This window comes from Dermacentor albipictus, chromosome 1 (genome assembly GCF_038994185.2).
Source record: "Dermacentor albipictus isolate Rhodes 1998 colony chromosome 1, USDA_Dalb.pri_finalv2, whole genome shotgun sequence".
NCBI lineage: Eukaryota > Metazoa > Arthropoda > Arachnida > Ixodida > Ixodidae > Dermacentor > Dermacentor albipictus.
In genome coordinates this window covers 115,382,562-115,397,391 of record NC_091821.1, presented here as the reverse complement: position 1 = coordinate 115,397,391, position 14,830 = coordinate 115,382,562, and the positions used below count along the sequence as shown (strand labels likewise).

At 44.9% G+C, this 14,830-nt stretch overlaps 1 protein-coding gene across 5 annotated transcripts in view; it reads right to left on the bottom strand.

Annotated features, from left to right (window-relative positions):
- LOC139049489 (uncharacterized) overlaps positions 1–14,830 on the bottom strand; it is a 51,363-nt gene that overhangs the window by 27,412 nt on the left and 9,121 nt on the right. The window contains exon 1 of one of the 5 annotated variants that reach the window (XM_070524999.1): positions 2,434–2,585. The exons of 2 other annotated variants lie outside the window; for them this stretch is intronic. In XM_070524999.1, coding sequence (XP_070381100.1) covers positions 2,434–2,570 — 137 coding nt within the window. In that variant the 5' untranslated portion in view covers positions 2,571–2,585. Of the gene's footprint in view, positions 1–2,049; positions 2,341–2,433; positions 2,586–14,830 lie in introns of those variants that run through there. 2 more of the 5 variants (XM_070525000.1, XM_070525003.1) reach the window with 2 other exon arrangements.

Sequence of the window (14,830 nt, the reverse complement as noted above, 5' to 3'; positions counted from 1 at the left end):
GGAATGCGGCCGCTGTGGTCGGGAATCGAACCCGCGACCTGGTACTGAGCAGCGCAAGGCCACAGTCACTAAGCCAACATGGTGATTGAGGATAATCGTCTTGCGCAACATAATAATCGCATAACATACCGCTGCTTCGCGTTGTGTGCATGTGTGTGTTGCATGCAGGCGTTTCAGTGCTCATAGCGCGACATTTGCGCTACTGTGGCTTCGTTCCAAACGCAATACGCAACTCTGCGTAGTTAATCACTAATGTTCGTGTGATGATGTCATCCGATCGAGCGGAATGCCTGCAGCGGTGGCGTCGAGGTAGAACACCCGCCTCGCGTGCAAGAAGTCCGTGGTTCGAATCCCGGTGCCGGCAATTTTCCACCGGACTTTTTAAAAAAAATCCGCGTGTTGATAAAATTACATAAACAGGCCTGGAGTGTGGCCTGATCCCGGTGATCAGAACCGGTAACGCACTCCCTCACCAGAGCAGGATTGGCCACCCTGGTGCAGTACTTAAGCACATCCTCCTATATCAACATCAACGGGGTTGTTGAAGTATGGGAGAGGCCTTTGCCCTGCAGTGGGCGTAACCAGGATGATGATCGAGCGGTGCAAGCGACTCGAATAAGGTGACGGAAAAAAAACTTGCTTAGAAAGTATGTTTCAAGAAAAAAAAACGACACCGACATTCGTATAAAGTAATTCGTGGTTGGATTTTCTAACTATTCTTTTTTTATATTTTTTTCCTGCTTCATTGGCTCACACGAAGCTGCGCCCCTTCAGAATCCTTACAATATACAGGGGATTGTCCACTACAAAATGTACCAAACTTAACGTTAACATAGTTGTATTTCACAGAAATCGATTTGGTGTCGTTATTTCCAATGTGACAAGGTTTATTGAACTCGTCAAGCGTCAGCCAGCAACACTGCGGCAGCAACGATCGCTCAGTCAGTTAGATAGGTGAATTGGCCGCGCGATGGCGACAGGACTTTTCAGTGTCACTCTTCTTCCTCACACTAGCAAGACATTTTACTAAGATGACGCACTAATGCGGGCAGCCACGTGTCAACCATACGGCAGAAGCCACTCAGTTTATCGCTCACACCGTCCCGGTTCGATTAATGTAATGCCTTCGCCACCGATGCCAATTATCATTTCCAGCATTCTCTCGTGGTGATAGGCGAAGCAATATTCAGAATTCGTCACGTGAAATGTTTGGACAAGAACAAACAATATTTTTTTTTTTTGTCTGCACACGGCGTTGATCAATGTACTACAAAATTAAATCAATCGAGGGGGGAGGGGGGGCGGCTATCCAGAGGGCACATTGTTCTTTATGTGTTTAAACTTACATCAACGAATGTATACGCCCGATAGCATTGGTTGAATAGCTGCCATTTAGCGTTAAACGCATGTTATCGGCCTGTTGACGCTCTCTTCTTCCCGTTTCTTTTCCGGTATGAAATCGCGCTACACATGTTCAAACACATCATGAAGTCACGTCCTGTATTTAGAACTTCCGTCTGTTGGCGCGCGCGTATACGTCGTCTCTTCTTTCGGGAAACAAACACAGGACGCCGGCCTCGGGACCGCAGCGAGGCCCGCCGGCGTTTAGAAGAAATCCGGTGAACCGCGCCGCGTGTACCATCGAGACCGGCAGACGCGCTCTTTAAACAGGCGGGTGCTGTCACCGCTCAGCTACGAGTTGTTGAGCGATCACGCATTCATTCCGTTGACATGGCCTATACTGACGTCGGTACGGTCGGTGCACACAGAGCGATGTGAGCAACGCCCGCTTCACGGAAAAGAAAAGAAAGAAGGGAAAACTGCAAATAATCAGCGATTTTTTTTTCTTCTTTCTTTCTTTTTTGCGAGATCCGATGTAAGCCCCAATGCTTTTGAAGCGCGCTGCAGAAGGTCTCCTCCGATACAGGCGCGTCAGAATTCACCGCCAGGAAGGCGATATTTCAATGGCCTCTGCTGATGGTGATTTCCGAGCGCGTCAAAACAGTCGTAGCGCAGCGCCACAATGGAATAACGTACGGGCCTACTTACCCACAACCCATATTCGGAATTTCTTGAGGGCTGGATTAATCGACATCCGACGGCGCGACGTGCAGCACGACAACGCGAACAATGGCTCGTAAAGTGAGACCGGCGCCGAACAAAACACAACCGGAGCACGCGCCTCGTCGCTTCTGCAGACGACACCCGGAGCAGCAGACGACGAGAGCGTACTCTCCGCGCACCCTCGACTGCAGACCTCCGGGACAGGTTCCCGCGCACCCAACGCTAGCGCCCCGGTGAGCTGCGCTCGCGAACTAACGGTGTGCGCCGGGCAGAGGAAAGCAACAGAGCGCGAAGCGATCTGTAGCGCCGCCGCTGCTGCTGCCTTCTGCGTATGCAACGTTTTTTGTTATTATTATTTTCTTTCCTTACCGTTTGACCAGGTAAATTGCCTCGCCAGAAAAGAACGGAAGGGTCCCACCGGGGCTACGAAGTGCTTCCTGGATCCTGAGGATATCGGACGCACAACAGGGATCAGCACCGTTAGACGCTTTACTTTGCTTATTCATCTGCGTGCTTCGGAATTTGCCAGCTTGTGCATCGTCTTTTGTGTACCACGATAGGGTCGAATAAGTCGGAAGCGATTTGCTTTTTTCTTTTCTTGCATGTTCTTTTGTGTCAGGGCAAGTGAACCTGAACGGCCGGCTTAGCTTTTTATTTTATTTCCCCGTAGGCTCGCTTTATCGCACTAAAGGTCTCCGTCGTGAACCAAAACTGCACGCACCGACCGTATTTCTGTTCTTTTCATTCCGCGCGCTCTGCCCAGAGACGCGTTCTTATATTGTTCAAAGGCTGCGATGTTTTCGGTCGTTTCGCGCCGCGCGCTTTGAAAATCGTGACCGGCATTTCTTTTTGTACACGCTGCTCGGCCGGCACTGAAAGAAATCCCCAAGCGTTAAAATATGCTAGAAGAGGGTTCTTCCCCCATTCCCCCCCTTTTTTTTTTCGGTTTTAGTGTACGCGGTTGCCAAGCCACTGTGTCAGTGGGCTAATTTCTTTTCGATGCATTGTGTCTTCCTGTTCTTGCTGCTTTCCTTGTGTGCGCGTGCGCGCGTGTTTGTGTATGTCTGTGATCGTCTCCGTCGCTTTTTTTTTTTTCGCGTTCTGACGAAGTTGCAGAGCATGTGCAGGTGTGCGGGGACGATCCAGCGAAGAGCACGTGGAAACTGCGGAAAAAAGAAGCGGGGAGAGAACATGCCAGTAGCATGTCGGCCACGATCGGGTGGTTTGGATTTTTGGATTCTGTCCAACGGAACGAGGAGCAACGGAACTATATACGTGGGAGCAGAGCCACTCGGCTTATCTCTGTGACTTGCCGCGCGATGAATATTCAATACGGCATTTTTTTTCTCATTTTTTGTCGAATTTGTTGGGAACGCGAATGAGCAACTGCCACGCGGTTACACAATAATACTTTAGGCCGCCGCCCATCAGCAGCAGCGCACAAATTTTACATCATTGGATTTCGTAGCAATGAGGAGCAGCGGTTGGATTACGTTACATTGGCTCGTCTTGGCTTGCTCAGCTGAACGGATGACGAAATCAAAGGAGCATACGATGACGTTGACACTCGCAAATGGTTGTATTACGAGATAAATAAATAAATAAATAAATAAATAAATAAATAAATAAACCTTGTCAATCTGATAACCTCACCACAACAGAAGTGCATGTTATTGAAGAATTTTCGTCCCAAGCTTTGCGACCTATGCAAATGGCTGCACTTTATTGCGTTCTTTTTTATGTGGATAGCCTCGACCAGCTCTCGTGTCAACTGATCATCGCGCTTGAATAATTTCAACGGCATTGTTTATATATAGTGTAGGCGAAAGTGCACGTAAGAATTGCTAAGATTCGAATGTTCATGCCCTAATTCTGACATTTGTGGAACGCCCAATTTGACCTATATGTAGTTTTAAAACAAGATAACGGTGTTGAGCTTTAACGGATCATTAAGAAACCAGGCGCGAAAACGCGAGTATCGAGCTCTCGAGTAAGAAAGTATAGGTGGGCGAATTTCAAATTTTTCGAATACGAATAGCAATTATCGAATATCTTATCGAATATCCGATAGCCAAACGCAGACGCGTGTGCGTATCTTCAGTAGGAATATTTATTTTTGTATAGTTAGGTGCCATGGCTGTAATCACTAGCCGAAAAAAAAAGCTAACTAAAAGGGACAAGTAATAAGTTTTAAATACAAGATCACTAATTGTCATTAAGAACCTGGACGAATAGCCACTCAACAGCCTTAGAGCCTGGATGCAAATAAGCTTTGTAAGAATGAAAGGCTGCTGCGTGGAATGGAGCTCTACATAAATGCTAAGTGAATGTGCCGAAAAAAGATCGGAACTTATGTGGAAAAAAAGTTCCTGAAGGGCTTGTGTGCCGTAAATACATGAAGAAGACCCCATCGCCAGAAAAACACCACTGGTTGTAGCGTAAAAGATGCTAGATAAGTAGAATGCGAAGAGCACTAGGTGACACTACAAGCAAAATTAGCAGGCTGTCATGTAGGCTTCCGCCGTGAAGACGAAAGCAAAACGTGCATTATCTATTTTGTTTCTGCATTCCTTGGAAAACTTTTTTTCGCTGATTCACTTCTGGTAATACGCGATACTTCGGTTAGCATACGGATAGTAGTAACAACACTTTAACAGTCGGTTGTTGCAAAACATTTGGTTAGCTTGGAATATTCGAAAATACCGAATATTTCCTTTTCGAATACAAATGGCTGGTATGTAAACGACAAAGAATGAAAGTGTCCAACTGAAGAGATAAGATAGAATTCGCGGATCTGTCAAAACTGATCAACAAGGCGAAAATAAGTGATATTCGAAACTATAACGTGAGAAAGACTGAAGAAGCCGTAAAAAATGGACGCAGCCTGAAACCAGTGAGAAACTTGGCATAGGACAAACCAAGATGTATGCACTGAAAGATAAGCAGGGTAATATCATCAGCAATCTCGAAGATATAGCAAAGGAAGCGGAAGAATTCTATGCTGACCTGCACAATACCCAGAGGAGTCAGGATATCTCCATTAGAAACAGTAATGAACAGGATATAGAAAATCCTACTATAACTATAGCGATGAGGTCAGAGGTGCCTTGCAAGACATGAAACGAGGAAGAGCGGCAGGAGAAAATGGAATAACAGTCGATTCAATCAAAGATGGAGGAGACATAATGCTTGAAAAACTGGCGGCTCTTTATACAAAGTGTCTGTCGACTGCAAGGGTCCCAGAAAACTGGAAGAATGCCAACATTATACTAATACACAAAAAGGGAGACGTTAAAGAATTGAAAAATTATAGACCCATTAGCTTACTCCCAGTATTATATAAAATATTTACCAAAATAATCTCCAATAGAATAAAGGCCACACATGACTTTAGTCAACCAAGGGAACAGGCTGGCTTCAGAAAGGGATACTATACAATGGATCACATCCATGTAGAGAATCAGGTTATCGAGAAATCCGCAGAGTACAATAAACCTCCCTATATGGCTTTCATAGATTACGAAAAGGCATTTGATTCAGTAGAGATACCAACAGTCATAGAGGCATTACAAAATCAAGGACTACAGAACGCTTACGTAAATACCTTGGAAAATATCTACAGAGGCTCTACAGCTACCTTAATTATACACAAGAAAAGCAGGAAGATACCTATAAAGAAAGGGGTCAGACAGGGAGACACAATCTCTCCAATGCTATTCACTGCGTGATTGGAAGTATTCAAGCTATTAAACTGGAAAGGCTTAGGAGTACGGATCGACGGCGAATATCTCAGCAACCTCCGGTTTGCCGATGATATTGTTCTACTCGGCAACAATGCAGACAAGTTACAACAAATGATTGAGGATCTTAACAGAGAGCGTGTAAGAGTGGGGTGGAAGATTAATATGCAGAAGACAAAGATAATTACGAATAGCCGGGCAAGAGAACAAGAGTTCAAGATCGTCAGCCAGCCTCTTGAGTCTATAAAGGAGTACGTTTATCTAGGTCAACTAATCACAGGGAACCCTGATCATGAGAAGGAAATTCATAGAAGAATAAAAATGGGTTGGATCGCATACGGCAGACATTGTCAGCTCCTCACTGGAAGTTTACCATTATCATTGAAAAGGAAGGTGTGAAATCAGTGCATTTCACCAGTGCTGACATATGGGGCAGAGACTTGGAGACTGGCAAAGAAGCTTGAGAACAAGTTAAGGACCACGCAAAGAGCGATGGAACGAAGATTGCTAGGCATAACGTTAATACAAAGAAAGAGAGCGATTTGAACCAGAGAGCAAACGGGTATAGACAATATTCTAATTGACATCAAGAGAAAAAAAATGGAGCTGGGCAGGTCATGTAATGCGCCGGTTAGATAACTGTTGGACCATTAGGGTTACAGAATGGGTGCCGAGAGAAGGGAAACGCTGTCGAGGACGGCAGAAAACTAAGTGGTGCAATGAAATTAGGAAATTCGCGGGTGCTAGTTGGAATCGGTTGGAGCAGGACAGGGGTAAGTGGAGATCGCAGTAAGAGGCCTTCGTCCTGCAGTGTACATAAAACATGATGATGATGATGATGATGATGATGATGATGATTCGTAGTTGCAACTTTGTAAAAACCCCCAATAAAAACTCATTTGCGATATTTAGAGCGGAAAACAGCGCGAGTAATAGATGTCGAAGCATTAGCTACGCCGAACAAAGAGAGTCAGCCGCTGTCTCTTCCCTGGAAGTTGGCTTTACCGTAGCGACATTGTACTTTTGTGGAAGGTTTGTGCTTTGAATAGCGAATGCAGCGTCGGCGTTGTGGCCCGGAGAAGCCTGACCGAGTATACTTTCCAACTTTTGTTTTTCCATTGCGTTTCAGATGGCAATAAACGAAACGACTGTCGAGTCTACCAATATTTAGGCGGTGAAGCAGAGATAGGCAGTTGCTTTGAAGTTGCGCCTGTTTATGAACAGTGAATGCATGGTTTTGTTTTCTCAGCAGGGTAATCGGGTTGGATTTCCCGCTATGTACACCACTAGGTCGCGCGCTTGCGTAAACCTGTCTGCATGGCTAGAGCACTGCAGGTCAACGCTTCTGTCGTACTCGCACGTAATAGCTTGACCTGCCACGTAACTGTGACGCGCACGAACCCGGCACCGCGTTTCGCGTCGCCATTAAGATTGCATCTGCACCTTCAATTTTGTTTTCTTTGCTTTCTGACGTGAATCGATTTTAAAGCAGCTCAATGGGGGACGCCAGCTGAAACAGATGGAACGAAAACGTATTATAGAATTATCGCTTATGTCACTGCCACCATACCAACCACGCATTTTACTTTGATATCGTTGTGTAGAGGAAAGAATTCATTACACGACCACGCATGTGTCGCGTGCCCAGATGTCGCGGTTGTCGCGCCACGCATGACGCAATCGGAGCTAAATTTAGGCTCGCGCGCGGCGTTCAGAGAGGCGTAGATCAGTGGCACGTTTGCCCACGTGAGCCAGTAATGACCGCGTTTGAGAGAGCTCGCTATGTCATAGTAGCTACAAGTTATCAAGCTGGTGTTCGTTAGGAGTTGTAAGGCCTACAAATGTGCAATGTCTTGCTAAAAATTCAAGCTTGCTCGGTTACTAGTATTTTGTTATTCTTCACAAAACCGATTTGAACGGTTCTTATAAAGTTGCGGGTACTAAATATTTTCGATTGGTGGAGATTTACAAATTTTGTTGTGATTTAGAACGTCTTGCAGAGTCTTCCTATGCTTTCAGGAGCGTCGAGAACTAGAAAAATTTCTGAAATATATGTGTGCTTGGAAAATCAGGTTGCTTGTGTTCTTTCGAATCACGCTGCGTGTGGAACCTCACAATCTGAGGGCGAACGCGGAATTCAGCTGTCACCGTCCATTGCTATGTAGGCCTAAGTACGTTATCAAAGAAAAAAAACCACTACACGGCTAGTAAATTCACTGCTTATTCCTCACTCATGCAGACTCTAGTTAAATTATTTACGTCATACTGGCGCTATATCTGTAGCGTTCCAAAACGCCTGAATTGCCGAAATATTACTCAAGTTTTAGCGACAACTATAGCGACGTTGTAGCAAAATTTCGCGGAACTTTCGGGACTTTTCCCTCTCAATTTATCAACACGCTTCAAAAAATTATGCGCCCAGAGACCACAATAGGAGCCCGCTTCCGCACTTCAATGGTTGGGGACCTTACCTCCAGACGGCGTCGTCAGAAAATTAGGTGTCAAGCACACTGCGTCATTGCTGGCCGCTAAGCAATACAGCCTATAGAAGGAGCATAAAACTAACAGTGGTACCCCCAAAAAAGAAGAAGAATGCGATGGACAAGACGAACCGCAACGTGCTTCATCATACAGAAGGCTGCATGTGGAAATCATTCTCTTCGCTATACTGTAAACTTGGTCAGCAGAGGAAAAAAGAAATATTTATTTATGGCATATCAGTAGCCGCATTGCAGCAGCTGTATACACTGTTAGGGTGGTAACCGCGCCGCGCATGCATTGCGAGCGAAGGCGTCATCGGTATTTGCGGTGCATTTAATATCTGACCCCACACGTCGACTGTTTTGATCCAGGGAAGTTTCGAAAGCTTGTTCAGACTGCGCACAGCCCACTCTTAACATAAAGGAGCCCTGAACCACTTTTTATCGAAGTGCAGAAATGCATTTGAAGTGAAAATAGGCTATTTCAGAAATACTTTGCCGCAAAGAGTACTTGAATGCGTTCAGCAGAAGCGGACTTATTGGCAAACGGCCCCTTCGCGGTGCTTCCGCTCATCCTTCGATGCCTTGCACTGCGAAGGCAACGGTAGAGTGGGGTGGTGCTCACAACGCTCCGCCTATTGAATGTCACCGTGGCGCGCGGTTGAGATTTTATTTTGGATGTTCGCATACACCCTACAACTTCCGATTTTGGCACTTACGACGGGCGAAACAAGCCAAACGCTGCTGTCCTCAGCGAGCCGCAGTCCGCAGCGACATGCAGCTGCAGTGCGTATATGCGCAGCGTTTGCCTTCTGCACGACAGGGCTTGATTGCGTGCTCGCGCTCATATGCTCCAGTCTGGCCGTGCTGCGTGGCGCGGACCGGCTTTGTCCTTCGCCAGCTGTCCTGCACTAGCCACATCCAACTTGCGCATTTTGAAGCGCTATCAGTTGCTCAGGTCTGCCAAGGCGTGTAACCAGGAACAGCCAGGAGTGAGTACGCGCTGGCAAGCATGCGTGCACTGCTCTGACCTTAAGCTTCACGTGGTCCGAGGTTAGTTGAGTGTCCAAAACTAGACGAAATTAGGGACTGATGGCTACGATACCGATAAGCAGGGTGGCCAAAGTTGAATTCCTACGCGGGCGCGCGGGCGAGCGTGAGCAGACCGACTTTTCCGGAAATGCGTAATATAATCGAAATTCGAAAACAGATTTTCCCTTACTTCAGCCTGTTTATTAAACTTCGTCAATAAATATACACAGTAACATTAGGAACAAGCGCACTGATCCAGACAACCTTCTTGATTGATGTCAGCTATTGGCCAATAGCAGCCGCATATGAGAATCTGGTGTAATACGAAATAAAGAGTCCGAAAAAGAGCAAGCCGGCTTCTGTTCAAAAAGTATGGTTTGAGAAAAAAGTGACTTTGCGCTCCGCCAGCGAACTTCACGCGCCCTGCACGACCGCAAAACTTGGCTGAGGTGTTCACAGCAGCGTATGCATACGCTGCTGTGAACACCTCGCGGATAGCATGCTGTCCGCGGACTGTGCTTGGAGCCCGATGGGTGGTTCAGGACCCCTTTAAAGCCAAGCTTTCTTTGCCTAGCATACCATGGTTTGGCCTGGCTCGGTCGGTCTGTCGGTCGGTCGCTGGTCGGGTTCTCGCCGAGTATATCCGACTTTACTTTAAGAAAAAAAGAAACGCATCATCCGCCGGAATTCGAACCTCGGCCCACCAGGCGAGGTTCGAACTATGGTACATACCCATACTATGACACATACCGACAACGGGGGATCGCGCAAGGAGCGAATCCGTGTGCTCATTATGATGATGATTTCTATACTATTCCACACACCCACAACGAGAGATTGGCCGAGAAGCTGGCGGTGCATATCGTGCCAACGCCAACTATCTGTTTGAGATGATCACCGCGTACTGATTATGATCATAACAAAATAAATAAATTATGATTTCACGCTATGACACATGCCCACAACGGGGGATCGGCCAAGAAGCGGCCCGGGACGCTTAAAATAAATAAGAAGAAATTAGGAAATATGAGCCAATATAGCATTTGTCACATGGCGTATCACGGGTGAGCGAGAGCACATGCACGCGCCAGTTTATTTTACGCCAAGGACGAAGGAACGAAATGGGCAAATTTGTAGCATTGCATTAATTACCCGCTTCATAAAAGCTTAGCTTCTTATTGATTCCAACATGTGCGTGGGATGTCCGTAATTCTTTTTTTTAAATTAAAGAAAAATGCAAAGCCTTCTTCACGCAGAAATATTTAACCTTGAGGAAGACAGTGTTATGTAATATTATATGTGCGTGGCGCCCGGAGCACCGGACTGCAGCACCGGAGATATGCGGAAGGGAATATGCATAATATCGGCTGACTTCCCAAAGCTGTACTGTATACATGTATCAAGTACACTGTTACTGGGCTCTAGGTTAACTTCAACCTCTTTTAACGTACACACATTTATGTAAATCGAAGTCATCCGCGAGATAAAATTAAAAAAAGAACGCACGCGAACTTTTCTGCATCCTTGTACTCGCATCGAAATATGGCCACCATAACCGGGATCCAATCCTGCGACCTCAAGCTCGCTGTATCATGCCTCTATTGCGGGCATTGTTTTTGGTGCTGTCGAGAACCAGAGGCACTAGATATCATGAAAAATACCTTAATGCAGAAGGCCAGCATTAGGTTCTGTTGCGTGTTAAAGTTCACGCTGAAACGTCTAAAAGTCGGAAATGTAAATGGCACCCGCATGCAAGTTCGTTCAGCAGATACTGCTTCGATAGGTTATTAGCACGGTACTAATGAGAGAATCCCTTTTTATGTTGTTTTTCTTGTGGTCTGTTTCTATTTACGAACAAATGAAAAAAGTTACGAACAAAAAATAGAAAAGCTTTATGGAGAGGAAGGTGCAGCTTGCATGACAAACTGCAAGCGATAATTTAGGTAATAGCGCACTTTTTGGTTACTTAACTTTCTTAAATGTATACCAAGCACGGGGAATGTGTTTGTTGTAGACTTAAAGCGCGTTGTTCACCAATGCCAGTGTCTCTAAAGAGAGTGTGCTTCAGTGGACATTAGCAATTAAAACTTATATAAGCCAGCTATATATATACGTGATATTTGAAAGAACAAATACCGTCGCGATGCCAACGTCGCACAGATATCACAACCCCTTTCCGCCCAGGACACGATACCTCAAGACGAAAGTAAAGGTAGGTGCAACGTTGTTAGAGCGTCGGTCATTTATCTTAAGAAAATGCTCGGCCCCTGGCAACAGCAATGGTATAAAGAAGAACGCTTGTAAAATAAAATTAATGAATATTATCTACATTAATGAAGATGAAGATTATCTACATCGACGTTAAGGCAGCTATTGCTGCCTTAACATTCGATCTTATACTGTCCTGTGACTGGCGCAGCATGGCCTTAGTCGCTTTTGCGCCATTAAACCCGAATTAAGTAACTATTTGGTCGTTATCCAATTATGTGCAGTTATGGTTATATGTACAGTTATCTGTGATTACGTTGACCCACTTATTTACATACACCGTTTGTACTTCTGTGCCTTCCTTTCACTTGCGTCCGCGCCACTATTTTCAGTGTTTTGCACTGCTTCCTGCGCTTTGCTTTTCGGTTCGGTTTTCGGTACCCTGAGACGACTATTAGCTGGCCCCACCTAAAGGGCTGCCAAATTCCACCTTTATGTTCCTATCGTTAAGAAAAAGGAAACGCCTTTTCGCTCTGAGCCATGACGTCACACAAGTAGGGCGACTGCGTATGCCACCAAATAAGGACGGCAACGAGCAGCAGATGACACTTATCAGCGTTCAGGCTTTTGTACCATCATGAGTGACAAGTGTGCAGACCTGTTATTTAGCCGGTGCTCCCTGATGCCTCTCCTGAATTTGATTGATGTGTGGGCTTGCCGCATTTATCCATTAGCCTGTCGCCTGATAAACCGATATCAGTTCCTGCACAGGATATGGCGCAGCTCATCGACAATGCCAAATCGCCTGTGTATGTCACAGCTATAAAAATAATTTTGAGACTGAGTGACCTTTGAGAATGAGTGATTCACATCCTGTTAACCGTATAATTCGTACCACTCTGAATGTAGCACACGCTATGCATTCAGTAATTAAAAATGAATTTAATATCGTGAATTTATTAACTGATGGTTGGAATCTGTCATTCAGGTTGCATTCACTTTTCCATATAATCCACATGCCATTCTTCTTTTTTTTTACCTCTGTTAGAAAAAAAAAGAACTACTTAGGAACATAGAATCAAAAGGATAGACAGTTGGGCTAGTTGGTACGGTAACATGATTTTGGCTTCTAGCGCGAAGTGAAGCACAAAAATCGGGAGTTTGTATTGGTTCTAAAGTTGCGCCAGTTTTGAGTGACATTTATCTAAGTCGCGTGAATAGAAAACTACAAAACAATCTTAAGGAATTGGCGGTGCATGCGATACGTAGACGACTATCTGGTGTTTTTGTTCTCGCGATAACTACACCAAGAAAGCTACGGATATCTTTAAAGTTTTTAGGGAATGTGGTGGGGGCCTAGGTTTCACGCTAGAGATTATCCAGGGCAACAAATTACAATTTCTAGATCTGTGCTTAACGTTCCAGGATGAGCGTGTCTGTTGGCATTATTCTCCTAGGGCCAAGAAGCCACTGCTAGAATTTTCTTCTTGCCATTCTAAACTTGTTAAACGGGAGATAGCTTATTCAACTCTTAGGTCTGCCATTACTAAATCATGTCCGCACAATATGCAACAAAGTTTTTCATAACAGATAGAAAGGCTTGGAAAGGCTAGCTATCCCGTGCACTTATTATCACTAACCTGCGAAAAACTTGTAAAATGGGTAAAAAGCCCTGGTAAGAAACAAGAAAAACAGAAAAAAGAAACAAAGTTTGCTGTAGTACCCTACATACATAGATTATCCCATGGTTTAAGGAATGTGACCAATAGGTATGACGTCAGTACCGTTTTCTCGGCCCCACGCAAGTTGGCTAACATGTTCCCTTTGATAAATAGGAGACTTGAACAGGAAGGCAAAAAAAGAAAAGATGATTGCGGAGTTAAACATGCGTCCCCTTTAGTGCCTTGCAACACGGGTATAGTTTATCAGATTCCACTCGAGTGTGGGAAAGCTTACATTGGACAGAGTGGTAGATGCATTAACATTAGACTAAAAGAACACAAACATTCACTAAACAACCCTAATGCATCACATTTAGCTGCACATTGTTTCGATTGTGGTTGCAAACCTTTCTTTGAAGACACAAAAATTCTTTCTAGACACAGATGCCAAACCACGCGGGAAATTATCGAGGCTTTCCACATAAAAAGATTAGGAGACACTTGCGTCAGTCATGCTTCGTTGTCTCTGTTAGATTGCGAATTTCAGTACCTTCGCAATACGTGTACTAATCTGAAATAATTTTTGTTCTTTGACTTCCATACCCACTGACATGTTTAACTGATGCTTTTTACCTTGTCATGTTCTTATGCTACGGTTTTTGCAATCACCTATATATATATGTTCTTCGTTTCAATAAAAATTTAGTTGAGAGTTAGCGCTCGCCCTGTCTGCTCCTTTCTATGTCCGTGTTTCACTACGCGCTAGAAGCCAAAATCACATAGAATCAAGCCAGAGCCAACCTCGAGCATATGTATTTGGAATCAGAGTCTGCCCCATTTATCTCAAAAGACAAGTCCAGGTGTGCTGCCTTGAGTAGCTGTCTATGCCATACTTGCAGCCGCCTCGATTTGCAAGATCGCATGTTATACACATAAAGCTTTTCAGCGAGCGCTATTTCTGCCTATTCCTTATTATGATGTATACAGAAGAACTTCACTTTGGCCTAGTTCGTATTTGCTGCATATCATATTGACCGCAAATAAGACGGGGACAGAGGGAGAGAACACATAAACAGCATTTGAAACAGCAGTTAAAAGTTACCGCCCGTGCTGTTTATGTGTTCTCTCCCTCTGTCCCCATCTTATTTGCGGTCAATATGATATGCAGTAAATACCAACTGAGTTGAAAGTTACCGCCCGTGCTGTATATCTGTTCTCTCCCTCTGTCCCCGTCTTATTTGCGGTCAATATCATATGATGTATACAGATGAGATAATTATTTCCAGCTGAACAAACAACTGCAGCTGCCATTTGCATTATTGCCCTCATGCGAGAAAATGCGAGTATGCGAGAAAAAAACGAAATGGCTTCGCAGATAATGCATCCCCGTGCAAATTGAAAAGTGGTTTTGTTACCTCGATCTGCCTGTGCGACCATCATATTGTTAACCCAAATGCCAGGCTGTGGGGCGAAGCCGATAAGAAATTTAACTCATTCGATAATTCCGTGTACCGAATGGGTATATGCTGTCCTACGTCGCAGGAACGGAACGACCGCTGTCATTAATTGTGCATGTAACGTGAGAGTTTCAGGTAAGCATCTGAATTCCTTTTTTTCACTTCGTTAAGCATGTGCTCGAGTCGGA